The sequence below is a fragment of the Heloderma suspectum genome, chromosome 16 (assembly GCF_057233095.1).
Source record: "Heloderma suspectum isolate Gila_16-S chromosome 16, 16-S_ref, whole genome shotgun sequence".
NCBI classification, from domain to species: Eukaryota; Metazoa; Chordata; class Lepidosauria; order Squamata; family Helodermatidae; genus Heloderma; species Heloderma suspectum.
In genome coordinates this window covers 5,800,308-5,816,283 of record NC_139473.1, presented here as the reverse complement: position 1 = coordinate 5,816,283, position 15,976 = coordinate 5,800,308, and the positions used below count along the sequence as shown (strand labels likewise).

At 46.8% G+C, this 15,976-nt stretch overlaps 1 protein-coding gene across 9 annotated transcripts in view; it reads right to left on the bottom strand.

The window, feature by feature from the left end:
- INTS2 (integrator complex subunit 2) overlaps window positions 1–15,976 on the bottom strand; it is a 39,026-nt gene that overhangs the window by 17,877 nt on the left and 5,173 nt on the right. For all 9 annotated transcript variants that reach the window (XM_084823331.1, XM_084823327.1, XM_084823330.1 and 6 more), the window contains 11 exons: window positions 15,185–15,315; window positions 14,141–14,314; window positions 12,537–12,763; window positions 10,851–10,976; window positions 9,377–9,448; window positions 8,539–8,653; window positions 7,372–7,440; window positions 4,884–5,018; window positions 3,337–3,513; window positions 1,605–1,716; window positions 337–441 (listed from right to left, as the gene is read on the bottom strand). In XM_084823331.1, the coding sequence (XP_084679457.1) occupies window positions 337–441; window positions 1,605–1,716; window positions 3,337–3,513; window positions 4,884–5,018; window positions 7,372–7,440; window positions 8,539–8,653; window positions 9,377–9,448; window positions 10,851–10,976; window positions 12,537–12,763; window positions 14,141–14,314; window positions 15,185–15,315 (1,443 nt within the window). The remainder of the gene's footprint in view (window positions 1–336; window positions 442–1,604; window positions 1,717–3,336; window positions 3,514–4,883; window positions 5,019–7,371; window positions 7,441–8,538; window positions 8,654–9,376; window positions 9,449–10,850; window positions 10,977–12,536; window positions 12,764–14,140; window positions 14,315–15,184; window positions 15,316–15,976) is intronic.

The following is a 15,976-nucleotide window of genomic DNA, read 5'->3' as shown; positions in this document are numbered from 1 at the left end:
GCCACTGCCTCCTTGCTCACTGGCTCTCTGCCTGTCAAGCAAGCAAGCGGCAGCAATGATGAGGGAGAGGAGCAACAGCAGCTAGTGACAATGGCAGTGAGAAGGTAAGGCTCGCTGAGGGACGGGGCCCATGGAGGGGGTCTTAACCAAGGGTGGCCAAAAGCCTAGAGCTGGCAATGACTTCTGCCCTCTGGATATTTCTGCCCCAGTAAAGCTGAATTCTGCCCATGGCTTTTCAAACTACTGCTTTTTCTCAACATGCCTGAGCCATTCCGATTACAGCTTTGCTTCTTCTTTTCCTTTTTAAATGGAGACACACATTCCCGCTAGACGTACCTCCCAGTTCTTGCTGCAGTCCTTGAGCCTGCCGGATGAGGTACTTGATCGGGATCTGGTCCATCAACGCAGAGGAGTAAGACTTGGGCTTTCTCTGCATGGCAGCTGCACAAGAGGGAAGCAAAGTAATCTGAAAACTGGCCAAGAGCTACCTCCAATCCCATTATAGTTGTATTACACAGAATCTTAGAGCTGGAAGAGTTTAGGCTCGAGTCCAACCCCCCGCTCAGTGTGGGAATCTACTTGAAAGCATCCCTGACAGATGGCTGCCCAGTCTCTGCTGGAATATCTCCAGCGATGGGGAGCCCACCACCCCTCTAGGGAGTTGGCTCCATGGTCTGACTGCTCTGGCCGTCAGGAAGCATTCCCTGATGTTCACCTGAAAGCTGCCTTCCTCTAACTTAAGCCTGTTATTTTGTGTCCTACAGTCTGGGATGACAGAGAGCAGCGTTTAAAAAAATTATCATTCATTATTCCATTTATATTCCGTCTTTTTCCCCACAAGGAGCCTAAGGTGGCATGCAGGATCCTCCTCCTCTCTAGTTTATCCTCACAACAATCCTGTGAGGTAGGTTAGGCCAAGAGTTAGTGACTGACTCCAAGTCACCCAGTGGATTGGAGACCTTAGAACATCTTCAGCATTGGAGCAGGTGATGTATAGATGCCACCTGCAAATGAATGCGTACTTATTTGGGTATTTGGTCTGCTTTTGCTGAAGTTTATGTATAATTCTTAGAAAGCTGCATTTTCTCATATACACATTCATACACGAGAAAGATAGATAAAAAGACTAACAGAGTATTCAAAAATATATTTTAAGCGAAACATTTCAGCACATTTCATATGCATGTGTTGAAACTGAAATATTTAAATTTATGTAGCTATATTTTTTTTCTTTTCCTCTTTTTTTTAGTTTGTATTATTGAAACTTTACAATAAAAGGTTAATTTAAAAAAGTCGCCCAGTGGGCTTCATGGTCAAGTAGGGACTAGAACACAGGTCCCGCGAGTCCCAGACCTACACTCTAACCTCTACACCACACTAGCTGAGGCCTCTTCCCCTTTAGAGGTACTTGAAAAGTGCTATCGTTTCGCCCCTCAGTCTTCTCAAGGCGAAACAAACCCAGTTCCTTCAATCTTTCCCGGTAGGACTTCAATTCCAGTGCGTGTGCGGGGTGCGTGTGCTCTCATGCTCCTGGGCACACTCTTTGCCACCTACAACTTGGTAAAATGCACGCCGTTTTGCTCATGTTACTCCCTGACCCGTACCCAGAGTCTTTGAGCTGGCCAGGATCGCCTCTTCATAAGACAGAACGTAATACAGGACCAGAAGCTGGGCTGTGATTCCGTAATGCTGATTCAGACGGGCGCTCTCCCCACCCTACAAATGAAAAACGCAGAAGACACAGAATACAAGACACCATGAATGCGGGAAGCAGTCTTTATGCCAGGTCAGACGAAGTGTCCATCTAGCCCGGTGCTACCTTCTCTGACTGGCAGCTGCTCTCCACAGCCTCTGGAAGAGAAAAAGGTCACTCTTATCACCGGCTACCCAATCTTTTTTTAAGTGGAGATGCCAGGGATCAAACCTGGAGCCTTCTGCGTCCAAAGCATCTGCTCTGCCACTAAGCTGGCATCCCATACCACAGCAAGCTGGTGTGCCAAATCCTCGTATTCTGTGGAAAGTTGCTCCAAGCCATCCATCCCACTGGCTTTCTATGGACTCAGCCCTAAAATTAGGTGGGTCGCCATTTCAGTTGTTTAGGGTCATTATTAATTTGTTTAAAAGAGGAGGGCCACAGAAAGTAGGATGGAAGGAAGCAAGGAAGAGAGAAAAGGGAGAGTGTGACAGCCAGCGTGGTGTAGTGGCTAGAGCGTAGGACTGGGAATCGGGAGATCCAGGTTCTAGTTCCCACTTGGCCATAAAGCTCACCGGGCGACTTTAGGCCAGTCATGGACTCTCAGCCTAACTTCCTTTACAGGGCTGTTGTGAGAATAAAATGGAGAGGAGGATCACATAAGCTGCCTTGGGCTCCTTGAAGGAAAAGGTGGGATACAAATGCAATAAATCAATTGCATGAAACACAACACAAGGAGAGCAGGCAGGGGCCTTGAAGCTGCAGCAGCAGCATGGCATAGTGGTTAGAGTGGGCTGGGACTCGGGAGACCCGGGTTCTAGGCCCCACTTGGCCATGAAGCTCACTGGGTGACTTTGGGCTGGTCACGGACTCTCAGCCTAGCCTACCTCACAGGGTTGTTGCAAGGATAAAATAGAGAGGAGGAGGAAGTTGGGTTCCTTGCAAGAGGGAATATAAACGTGAAAAAGAAAAAGGACAGAAAAGATGGCATGGGAAAGAGCAGAAAAGACAGAGTGGGAGAGAACTAGATGTTACGTTTCCTCTGAAACTGGCAGGCCTGCATCAGTTTCTCCCCCTGTCTTCCCATAATCTCTAGGACTAACCATATTGTCTTCCTGCCCCAACATTGGTAACACTGGCTAAACAACATAGGGAGAGTTGTGGGAACTTGACATGGTGCTGCTCTTTTCATCAGTGGTTCTGCATCCAGCTTAATGTTTATTTCTGGGCAAACAAAGAGAGATAAGGGAGAAAGAAGGGCAATACACAGCAAGAAACTAGGAGTAAATCCTATGTTGCAAGTTGGGTCTAATGGTGGAAACAAACTACTGATATATCCAAAACCACTGCAGCAGAGGGATGTGCTAAAAACTTGAAAGACAGACCCAACATATATATAGAGGGAGGGAGGGAGGGAGGGGATAAAGCAGCACAACAGCAAAGCAACAAGGAGGCCTTGTTGGATGCAGCCAGTCTTAACATATATAAGAAAAATAGACTAAAACAGAGTAATTTCAAAATATATTTAGAGCTAAACATTTTGGCTTTTGTCTGGGAGACGAAATGTTTAGCTCTAAATATATTTTGAAATCTGTTGTTAGTCTATCTATCATAGGAAAAGCAATAAATATGTACACACACACCCCTGTTAGTCCTTCAAAAACATTCAAGATTTCCTGCTCTGTGATTGGTTGATTTGTGGCTTCTGGGTTGGATTTTGATGCAGGTGTAAGAACAGAGTTGATGTAGACGTCAATGAGTGGGAGTAACTGAGGATGGAGCGGCGTGATGGTTTGACACAGCTGCCTGTAAATCCAGTCCTTTAAATAAAGATGAAAGAAGAGAGTAGCATTAGTCTTCCAAGTCTTAGTTGATGGACCAGGACTATAATTTAGGCAGCCCTGTACCGCTTCCACGAACAGCTAATTTGCCCAGTGACCCCAAGGATCTCCACGCATCAGAGAAGCCAGGAACTGAACCTGTTTCTGCAACTTAGAATCACAGAATCGTAGGGTTGGAAGGGGCCTATAACTTGGAAGGGGCCTACAAGACCATCGAGTCCCTGCTCAGTGCAGGAATCCAAGTCAGAGCATCCCTGACAGATGGCTGTCCAGCTTCAGAGACTCATAGAACAGTAGGGTTGGAAGGGGCCTACAAGACCATCGAGTCCAACCCCCTGTTCAGTGCAGGAGTCCAAGTCACAGCATCCCTGACAATGGCTGTCCAGCCTCCTCTTGAATGCCTCCAGTGTGGGAGAGCCCACTACTCTCCTAGGCCCTAAGTTCAGTCCCTGGCATCCCCAGGTAGGGCTGGAAACCCGCAGTCTGAAACATGGACGGCTGTTGCCAGTCCGCGTCGACAGTGCTGAACTAGATGAGCTGATGGTTTGATTCATTATAAGGCCGTTTACGGTACAATACTGTCATTTAAATCATCCCTCCCTGGTTCGGAATCAGACTCAGACTCCTTGGTGGAAAGTCCTCTGTGATGCCTGGGCCAGCCTTCACGCTGGTTCAGTCCCTGCTAAGGCTGGGGAAGACTCCTGTCTGAATCTCTGGAGAGCCGCTACCAGTCAGGGTGTACAAATTCAGCTGCGCCACCAGGACAGGACTTTGGGGCAGAGGTCGAGGGCTCTGCTCAGCAGAATGGTCAGGCTCCTCGAATGCAGCAGGGCTGGCTTACCCCATTTTGAAGCAGGTGGAGTAATATACGTTGGAGGGACCATCTCAAGATAGCCCTCCGCTCCAGGCGAGAATGAGCGACATGGTCTAACTGTTTAAGGCTGCAGTCCTGCGTATTTATTAGACAGAAAAAGGCCTTACAACTCCCAGCATTCCCCAGCCAGCTGTGCTGGGAGTTGTAGGACTCTTTTCTGTCTAAACAGGCATAGGATTGTGCCCTAACTCTATATAGGGCAGCTTCCTATGTTCCTTGGGGAAGGACTCTAGCTTAACAGTAGAGTGTTTGCTTTTTATGCATGAAGCATCCCAGCCATCTGTCAGGGATGCTTTGACTTGGAGTCCTGCACTGAGCAGAGGGCTGGACTTGATGGTCTTGTAGGCTCCTTCCAATCCATAGAATTCTGTGATTCTATGACCTTTGGCATGCAAATCAGGGGTTCTACCATTAAGCTACAGGCCTGCCTTTCCTTCTGGCATGATGTTTTGCAGTGGCAGACAGAGTGACCCACCTTGATGGAGACTTTGTGCTTGGTGAAAGATCGGCTCCGGAGAAGCTGGTAGATGCAGTGAATGGGCAGAAAGCCGGTGATGTTGGCGCTCAGGTTGCCCGTTACCGCCACACGGACCGCATGAGCTGTGACCACCTAGGACAGAGAGATTCCTTAAGCCCACAACCCATTCATTCATTCATTCATTCATTTCATTGTTTTACTGCCCAATAGCTGAAGCTCTCTGGGCAGTTCACAAAATTAAAACCACAAAAATGTAACAGAAAATACAATATAAAATATGATAGATTAAAGCTACCGAATAACACAACCAGAGTAAAACCTAGCAGCAGTTCAGAGATTTAAAATGCAATAGCAGATTTAAGACAGCAGAGCTAAAAACAACCCAGAACCTCAACAGTGAGTGCAGCCCAGTGCTAAGTGCATGTGGAACTGCACTCCATGCCAATGATCTCTCTTTCCCTATAAATGATGAGGCCACGTTCCTCCTGGCAGCACGGCACACCATCTGAGGCTCTGTTTTGTATTATCTTGTCAACTGAAGGCAGGCAGGCATCTGTAACTAACACAGCCTTTTTGGTTGCGGCACCAACCTTGAGGAATGCCTTTCTAGGGAAAACCCACCTATTCCCCACACCGAGCATGTTCGGGCGCCAAGTTAAGACCGCGCTTTTTAGAGAGACCTTTGGCATGAGCATGCTGCCGGTTCTTTATTACTCCCCCTCCCTCCAACACAAACATACACATCTGCTTTTGTCTGGAGGTTGTTTTCTCCTCCTGTGTTTTGCTCCTGCATTGTTCCTATTGCACAGTGGTTTATTCTGGTGTGTCAGATGCTTTAATTATTCTCTACATTTATAATTTGAGTTTAATCTGGATTACAAACTGCTCTGGTTCCTGTTTCAAGAAAAACAAGGTAGAAATCATTTATGTTAAACATCCACCTGGGCTGTTCTCCCCACCACCACCACCACCACCACCACCACCACCCCACCCCACCCAACAGCTAACCCCTGAATTGTGTCTGGAAGTTGCAACTGGTGCAAAATGCAGAAGACAGACTGCTAGGAGTGCGCGGTAGCAGGACCATATTACACCTTTTCCTGAAAGTCTTGCCAATTGCTTTCTGGGTGGAATTCAAGGTGTTGCTTTTAGCCTCCAGCTTAAAACCTGGCTATCTAAGGGACTACCTGTCTTGCTATGAACCTGCCCAGGTATTAACCTGCCAGAGAGGACCTTTTGAGGGTGCCACTGCTCACAGAGGCCTGTTTGTCAGGCACCCATGAAAGAGCTTTCTCCTGTGTTGCTCCGAAATTACGGAACATGCTCCATTAAGAGCTATGATTCCGCCCCCCAAACACCCAGCTTTTAGAAAGGGTGTGAAGGTGTATCTTTACAATTTAGCCCTTTAAAATGTGTGCTTTTAATGCTGTTACCGGTTTTTAATGTTCTTGTTTTTATTGTTTTAAGGTTTCATTGTTTTAAATGTTGCACACCGCCTTGATAGCTTTTCAATAGATAAGGTAGTATATCGATGTTAACAATAACAAATCGAATCATAAGAGTTGGAAGGGGCCATTTAGGCCATTGAGTCCAACCCCCTGCTCGGTCTGACTGCTCCGGCCATGAGGAGGTTTTTCCTGATCTATAACCAAAATCTGCCTTCCTGTAACTTAAGCCTGTTCTTTCGTGCCCCTTGGATGATACAGAACAGGTTGCAGCCTTCTTCTATGTGCCAACCCTTTACGTACTTGGCAAATGCTATAATATCCCCGCTCAGTCTTCTCTTCTCAAGACTAAACATACCCAGTTCCTTCAATCTTTCCTTGTACGACTTAGTTTTTAGTTCTTGATCAGCTTTGTTGCCCCTCTCTGAATTTGTTCCAATTTATCCAAATCCTTCTTGAAGTCTAGTGTCCAAAACCAGACACAGTATTTGAGGTGAAGTCTGACCAGCACAGAGTAGAGTGGAACTATTACTTTCCATGATTCAGAAACTATACTTCAATTGATGCAACATAAAATATCCTTCCCACACCACATTACAATGCTGATTTCTATACTGGATCAAGCAAAAAATACATTATAGAGCCCTCAAGCAAAGAAGAAATAAGGCAGGAGGAGGATGTACCATGAGGCGGGAAGGTGCCACGTAAAGGCAGGGACAGTTAGTTGGATCAGGACTAAGTCATACCCAGAGTAGACCCATTGAAATCAACAGTACTTAATCATTAGCAACATAAGACCCATTGATTTCAATGGGTCTACTAGAAGTATGGCTAAATCTGGATCCAATCCATTGGGTGGAAGTGGGGGAAAAAGTGAGGAGGGAGAACTCTGGAAGCAGATAACAGGAGAAGGGCAGCTTTCAGAGGAGGCTGTCTGCAATGCAGACAGTAAAACACCCGGATTCATGCCTATAGCACGGACAAAATCTGGACGCTGGCAGTTAATCGAGTGGGAGTCGGGCGGGCTTCCTACAAGTTACCTGTTCGGTGAAAATCTCCTGTGTGAAGATGGTCTTCATGCGGCTCAGAGAACTAGGCTTAATGACAATCTGAAATGAAGGTTTACGTACGCTTAGTGACATTTTTGTTTTTGCTACACAACATCTCGTGGTTTACAGCACATATTCTTAAAAGCCAGGTAAATTTATGGAGCAATCCTATGCATGTTTAGACAGAAAAAAGTCCTATGAGTCCCAGCATTCCCCAGCTGAAATGCTGGGAGTTGTAGGACTTTTTCCTGTCTCAACATGCATAGGATTGCGCTCTTAGCCTCAGGAAATTTTAATCTCGATTCAGAGCCTGTCCATTAACACCCAGTGCTGCAAAATAAATATATATATATATACATGTACATGCATTGATATATATATCTTTTCCAGAAGGTAACTATGTTCGTCTATTGCAGGGGGGGGGAGTGTCTTGTGGCACCTTAAAGACTTAACACATTTATTCTGGCATAAGCTTTTGTGGACTGGAGTCTTTATCAGATGAACGGAGTACTGTGGGAAGTTTCAGATTTTTTACTGTACTGCCTAAAATAACCTGAAACTCTCCATAAGCCAGGCAGAGAGAGGGTTTTTTCCCCATCCCTTGCTACCTGAGCCCTCTGGCTGGAGATGCCAGGGATAGAACCTGCAACCCTCTGCATCCAGAGCAGGGGCACTACCGCCAGAACAACAGTCCCTCCCAGGTTTGTTTCATGCTGCTGCAACTCTTCTGTGGAAATGTGACTTTCAATAGCCTCCCTGAGCATGCTGGAGGACAGGGCAGATATAAATCTGACAAGCCAGGAGTGCACCTTTAAACATTTGGGGGTGGAGGGGAAGCCACTCGGAACAAGGGGTGCACAGATTGTGTGAAGATGTTTCCACCTCTGTTTCACAGATTATCAGCTGTCTTTCCTTCCATTGTCTGCTCATTGACAGAATCAGATTTGTTTCACCAGAATTTAGTTCTCCTTGCTCTACTTTGCATTAGCGCTAATCCCCCCAAAAGCAAAAAAAACGTCAGCGAGTCTGCAGAATCCAGTGACTCGGAAAAGAATGGGCTGCTGCGCCCTCAGGTTGGATTCGTAGAAATCTGAACTCGTTTGAATCCGTGGTAGATTTCTCACACATCCCTACTCACAACAAGGGACAGGAGCATACCTTCATTCCCAGCGTTGAACAGACCAAGTCAATGATAGCACTGAGTTGGTTGCTATGAAAATACATAGCAACCAATAACAGCATCTCTCCAAAGGAAGCGGACACCCCAGAAGTGCTGTCGGAAGAGAAGACAGGAGGATAAAGGAGAGAGTTTAGGAACACAGGAAACTGCCTTCACAATTTAAGCCCTGCTGGATCAGACCAAGGGTCCATCTAGTCCAGAGTTCTGTTCCTACAGCGGCCAACCAGCTGCCCACGGGAAACCCAACAGGACATGAGTGCAACAGCATCCTCCTGCCCACGTTCCCCAGCAGCTGGTGTACACAGGCATACAGGCTCTGATACTGGAGGTAGCACACAGCCATCAGGACTAGTAGCCATCAACAGCCTTCTCCTCCAGGAACTTGTCCAATCCCCTTTTAAAGCCATCCAAAGTAGTGGCCATCACTACATCTTGTGGAAGTGAGTTCCACAGTTTAACTGGGCACAAGTCCTTCCTTACGTCTGTCCTGAAGCTCTCACCCATCAGCTTCATGGGATGACCTCACTGGGTTCTAGTATTACACAGAGTCAGACTCATGGTCCATCTAGCCCAGTACTGTCAGCACCGACTGGCAGCCGCTCTCCGGCATTCAAGGCTGGAGTTTTTCCTACCCTTTCCTGGAGAAGTTGGGGATTGAACCTGGGAACTTCTGCACACAAAGCAGGGGCTTTACCAGTGAGCCACAGCCCCTCCCAATGTGTTTCCGATGAGGAAATTCAAAACGGGGGTGCAGAGAGAATCTAACAGCTGCTGAATTTTTCCAGGGAAAAGAGAAAAAGGGGTATGCACTCCCACCTTTCAAAATAGGCTTCTTCTTTGATCATCCAGCTCAGCCACATCACCATCAGCTGCTCTTGTTCCGGCGTGCTAAAAAGATGCCCATGTTACAGCTGCAGATCAGGAGACTGCACACCACAGCCTCTGGAACCCGCCCACGCCTATGTTATTAAAAAACACAGGATAGGGGAGAAGCCCATGGCAAGAAACAAAGCTTTTGGCCGTGCACGCAGCCCCTTCGCTCCTCCCTTTGCATGGGAGAACTATTTATTTTATTTATTTAAGACATTTGTATCCCGCCCTGTATCATTAAGATCTCAGGGGGGCGTACAGATAAATCAATTTAAACAGTATAAAACAATAAATTTAAACAGCTAAAAACATACTAAACATTAAACAAGCTAATACCAATTCAAATCTAAAACAGTAAAACAGTTAAAACAGTGTGCTACTTTAGGGAATACATTTAGCCCTCAAAGGCTTTGGTGAAAAGCTATGTTTTAACTTGGCGCCAGAATGAAACCAATGTCCGTGCCTATCAGGCCTCCAAGGGAGGGCATTCCACAACCAAGGTGCCACAGCAGAGAAGGCCCTCTCCCATGTCCTACTGTAGTATATGTCTCCCGCTGGTGGGACGCAGAGGAGGGCTCCTCTGGCAGGCATATCCTCGGGCAGGCATATATAGGGGGAGGCATGCCCTCAAATATCGAGGTCCCAAGACGCTAGGAGGTCTTCCAAAAGTAGGAGGTCTACCATTAACTAGTTTCCCATTTCATCGAAACTGAGAAACTATGATTGCCAGTGTGGTGTAAGGGATAGAGTGTTGGACTGGGACTCTGGAACCTCACAGGGTTGTGAGGATAAAAATGAAGAGGAGAAGGACCGTGTCAGCCAACTTGGGTTCCTTGCAGGAGGAAAAAGGGTGGGATATAAATGTAATAATAAATTAACATTTATTACAAGCCAGAACAAGCCAGCATATGAAGCCACAGTTTGAAGTTGACTTAATATCCAGGCTTGTTTCAAAGCTGTTAGCCATAGATTCCCGCTTTGGACAAGGAGTTCTTTGTTTGTTCATTCCCACTGGGAAGGAAGGAGCAAAGAGTCTGTATGTGCACCCACAAAGCTACTTCAATGAATCAGTCGCTGTACTGATCCAGTTAACAGACCTCACAATAAAACTTATGCATCCATTAAAATACAGAAGTAAAATTCAAGCACAAAGATCAGATGCCACTATTTATAAATGGAGAAAAGCAAAACTTACTAAATATTAATTAATAAAAGTTCATAGCTCAGCTTATTAATGCTGAAAATGCTTATTCACGCACAAAATTATTAATGTGACAAGGCCTTAGATCTCACGAGGCAAAGTCCAGCATCTGCTTGCAGGTGGGAATGGCATCGCTTCAAAACAAGGCTGAGCCCATGAATAACATTCCTTTCTTTTCTTTTTTCACAAAAAGGGCCCCTTCTACAGTTAAAAGGGTACCTGACAAGTGTGGAGAAGGCCAGCAGCATGCAGAACGAAAGCGAAACAAAGCGGACGCCAGCTGGCATGGCGGGGGGGCGGCTCGTCATGAGCTGGAGTAACTGCTCAGCCTCCTCATCCGTCGGCCTGGACGCCAAAGACACAAAGAGAGGATCAGCCACCTCATGAGGACAGAGCACTCTTCCCCACAATGGCTGGAAGCACCCGTCCCAAGACACGACTTCCAAGTATAGAGCTTACTCCTCTATTCATCCATTGCCAGGGGCCCACTCACACAAGTGTCAATGTCCTATGCTACAGTCCACACATGCAGAGGACGTAAGAATGCAAAAAACAGCCCTGCTGAATCTGACCAAAGGCCTAGCAGTGCAGCGCTCTGTTCCTGTGGCCAGTCGGATGTCTCCAGGAAACCCACAAGGAGGACGTAGCGCAAAAGCACCCTCCCACGCATGTTCCCCAGAAACTGCTATTCAGGCCACGCCGTTTCTAATACTGGAGGTAACATATCGCCATCATGACTAGGAGCCGTTGGCTGGGTTCACACAACATGCTAACCCACACTCAGTGGTTGAGTGTGGGTTCCTGTTGAACCATGGGTTATCGTGTTGACTGAAAGCAGTGTGTTTTCTGCAGGGTGGCTTGTCAACCATGCAGTGTGGCTTGTTAACCACCCTGAACAACCCAAAAACATACCACGGTTTCTCAAGGTGACTTGTTCGAGAAAAATAAGCCACACTGCATGGTTAACAAGCCACCCTGGAGAAAACAGGCTACATTCAGACAACACGACAGCCCACAGTTCAACAACAACCCACGGTTAAGAACATAAGAAGAGCCCTGCTGTATCAGACCAAGTTCCATCTAGTCCAGCATTCTGTTCACACAGTGGCCAACCAGCTGTCAACTGGGAACCCACAAGCAGGACATGAGTGCATCAGCACCCTCCCGACCATGTTCCCCAGAAACTGGTGTCCAGAGGCTCACTGCCTCTGGTACTGGAGGTAGCACAGAGCCATCAGGACTAGTAGCCATTGGTAGCCTTTTCCTCCAGGAATTTGTCTAACCCCCTTTTAAAGCCATCCAAAGTGGTGGCCATCACTACATCCTGTGGTAGCGAATTCCATTGTTTAACTCTGCACTGTGTGAAAGTTCCTCTGTCCAGAATCTCCCACCAGTCTGCTTCATAGGATGACCCCAAGTTCTAGTATTTTGAGGGAGAGAGAGAAACATGCTTCCCTATCCACATTCTCCACACCATGCATAATTTTGCAGGCCTCCATCCTGTCTCCCCTGACCCTCCTTTTTTCCAGGCTAAACCATCCCAGCCATTCTAACCTTCTCTCATAGGGGAGATGCTCCAGCCTCTGGATCATTTTAGTTGCCCTTTCCTGCACTTTCTCCAGCTCTACACAGTTGAACCCACAGTTCAACCACTGTGTGTAGGTTAGCGTGTGGTGTGAACCCCCTCATTGATAGCCTTACCCTCCAAAAAGTTCCCTGATCCCCTTTTAAGTTGGTGGCCATCACTACATCTTGTGGTAGCGAATTCTACGTGAGCCGCTCCGGGAACCATTTTAGCTAAGGAGAGGCATAAAAATACTTCCAATAAATAACCAAACAGAGGGCTCTGGATTCTAAGATGAGCAGGAGGGCAAAGCACACAGAAGGAGATCAAAAGGCCCTTACTTCAAGCCCGCGATCCCCATCAAAGCACAGTAGAGGCGGAGGAGGGCGCTGGCCTTGACCACGTGCTCCTCTTTCAGCCCCGAATACACTGAGACATTGGGCTCTGTGTCTGCGTCTGCTTCTTCCCGGATGTGCATGCTACGGACGGTGGGCAGGATCACCATCAGTTCCAGGAGAAGCTGCCTTCTCATCTGCCAGAGCACAGAACCCAGGTTCTCCCTCTTCCTCTGTAGGGACGAAAGGAGGAAAGGAACCTAGACGCTTGGTCCCACCCCAAAAAGAAAGAACGGAAGCTTGCAATTCCGGGGCCACTTCTGCTTTGGGGTCCTTTCTTTTCTTTATTTTATAGCACAACTGTATTATAAACATCTGTACAGAAAATGGACATCATCCTCTCTTTTAAGGGTTGCAATGCAAAATATTTATTTTCATTAATGCAACTTAACTCGCTCGTGGCAGCCTTAAGCAGAGGTAATGCTTATTCGCCATGCCTTGTTTTCCCTAACCTATATTTGAAGTTGCAAATCCTATGCATGTTTAGACAGAAAAAAGTCATACAACTCCCAGCATTCCCCAGCCAGCCATGGGAGTTGTACGGGAGTTGTACGGGAGTTGTACACCTTTTCTTGTCTAAACACGCATGGGACTGTGCCCTAAGTAGGTAAACCTTGGTTAAGGGTGGGCTGAAAACCATGGGCCTGCAAACCGTGGTTAAGCATGACATCTGCACCAAGCAAACCATAGCTCAAGTTGTTCACCTGCTTCTCTGCTTGTACGATGAGAAGTAGGTCTTTTGGGTACCTCCCTATCCACAGCAAGCCAAACCACACTTTCGAAGTACGTTTGGGATCTTAGCGAGGTGTTAAAGCAACAAAAACATGGCTAGAGCTAACCATGGTTAAACTTTACACCCACACAGGGCCTGCACAAGTTTTGTAATTTTCAAGATGCGTTCACACATGCCCACAGTCATAACAGAAGAAATTCAGTTTTGTACCATTCATTTCCTACTGAGTGTTATCCTTTTAAAACACCAAGAATATGCTTGCACATATGTACAGACACACATACACGTGTGTTTATGAACCACCCAACACACTGGCCTAGATTCCACATAACAAGGCTGCCTTGGGCGCCATTTTTCTTGGCAGGAAGGTGGGGTACAAATCAAATCAATCAATACGTTTTGCATTATGTGCCTGAGCCTCAAGGTTCATGTACTCCCCCCCAACCTCACACCACTCTCCTCCTCCAGCCAGAGATTGGAAGTTCACTTCCATTTTCAACTCACCACGGTTAATGTGTCACATTGTAACCCTGATAAACTGCGGTTAGTGTTAACTATGCTTTGTGGAAACAAGTTAGCTTCAAAGTGTAGTTCTCAGTTTGGATGAAGCTGCCTTGAGTACCATGTTTTGTGAGAAAGGTGGGGTGCAAATAAAATAAACAAGTAATCACAGTCAGATGAAAATGGACACATGAGCTTCTTATCTCCTCCTCCTGGGCATGCTGGAGATGACCAGCCTTGCTCCTGTAGGGCGAAATGATAGCTTACTGTTCTTGCCTTCTCACCTATTCCCAGACTACATGTCGGGTGCTCTCACCTGTTGACCATTCCGGATAAAAGTCCCAAACCAAGTCCGGACTTTTGCATTGGTCCCGAGCAACAAGCCGCTCACGAAGCACACCAGGTCACTGACGCCATCCTCCGAAGACTCGACCTTCATGTGATCCAAAGTCAAAGCAACCCCAAGCCCTGGTAAATGACACTCTTCCACCTAATACAAGAAGAAAGAAAAGAAAAAGAAAGCCCGGGTGTTCATTTACTTTGGAAGGGGATCCTGCTACCAGAGCACTGTGGAAGTGATACACACCACTGGCCTACACTGGAGCAACTACACACACCCACGCGAAGGCAGCCTCTTTCCATACAAACCTGTTTGGGATCTTTGCTCGATGCCCAAGGCCATAAGAACGTAAGAGTCCTGCTGGATCAGAGAAGAAGTCCATCTAGTCCAGCATTCTGTTTCCCACAGTGGCCAACTAGATGCGTTCAGGAAGGCCACAAGCAGAATATGAAGGCAAATAAACCTCTCTTTCTGTTGTGTCCAGCAACTGGCACACAGAGGCATACTGCTTCTGATACTGGAGGTAATATACAGCCATCATGACTAGGAGCCATTTATACTCTTATCTGCCACGAATTTGTCTGCTCCTCTTTTAAAGCCATCCAAGTTAGTGGCCATCACAGTATCAAATGGGGAGTAGAACTCAGATCTCAGTCCAACACTCTAGCCACTACGCCACACTAGTTCTCAAATTCCCCACCCATGCCAGACCAGACCAGGCCGGCCAATGACAGAAGGGACAGGGATCCGCTCCCAAAGCCCCTCCCCTCCCTGGTCATCCTGCTTTACCTGTTTTTCCTCCCTCTGCTGCTAACAGGAAAGGGAAATGATTTCTGGCCACAGGGACCGCTTACCGTGGGGAGGGATGAAGCAATTTAATAAAACACCACCACGACTGAAAAGTTACTTGGCCTGAAGAAGGCGGCTGGCTTTCCCAAAAGCCCCCCACCCCACCCGGGTTCCCAAAGGGCATGCATTCACCCACCCACTCCCTGTGCAAAAGGCAGATTTGGGGCTCACCACCATGCCACGCACTCTCAGCGCCTGAGAAGGGTTCATCTTGCACAGGTGGCGCAGAGCCTCTGTCCTACGGCGACCTCCGAAGCTTTCCTCGTCTTGCCGCTCACCGTTCTTGATCAAGCCCCTACAGACTGGAATCCAGCCAAAAATCGGGAGAGGGAAAAAGGAGCGGGGGGGGGCATTGATTAAGAATGTTCCGCTCTCAGTATCAGAACTGGATCTTGCTCCTTCACAAACCTACTTGTTTTTAAGGTTTATTACGCCACATCAGAATTTTCCAACCATCTGCTGGGAGAGAAAACTGCTCACGGAACCCAATAAACAAGTACATCTTTAAATGCTCCAGTGAGGCTAAAGTACCCAGCCACAAAACAAGGCTTCCAGCTGTCCCCATCTCCTATTTTTATCGATAAAATCATTTATGAGTTGCCTTTCGAATGCTGTTGAGAGGTCCAGCAGTATCAACAGGAATGCATTCCCCCATCTAGTTCACATAGTCAACCTTATGCAGTTTAGGGCGCAATCCTATGCATGTTTAGACAGAAAATGTTCTACAATTCCCACCACGCCCCAGCCAGCCATGTGGGGAACTGTAGGACTTTTTCTGTCTAAGCATGCATAGGATTGCACCTTTAGTCTTTTAGCTTCTGTTTTAAATCTGTTACTGTGTTTTAAATCTTTCCACTGCTGCTAGGTTTTATTTTGGTTTTTATTTTATACTGTAGTTTTAAACTTCTAAATCTTGACATTATATTTTATTGTCTTGTACTTTAACGTTTCAGTTGTTGTGAT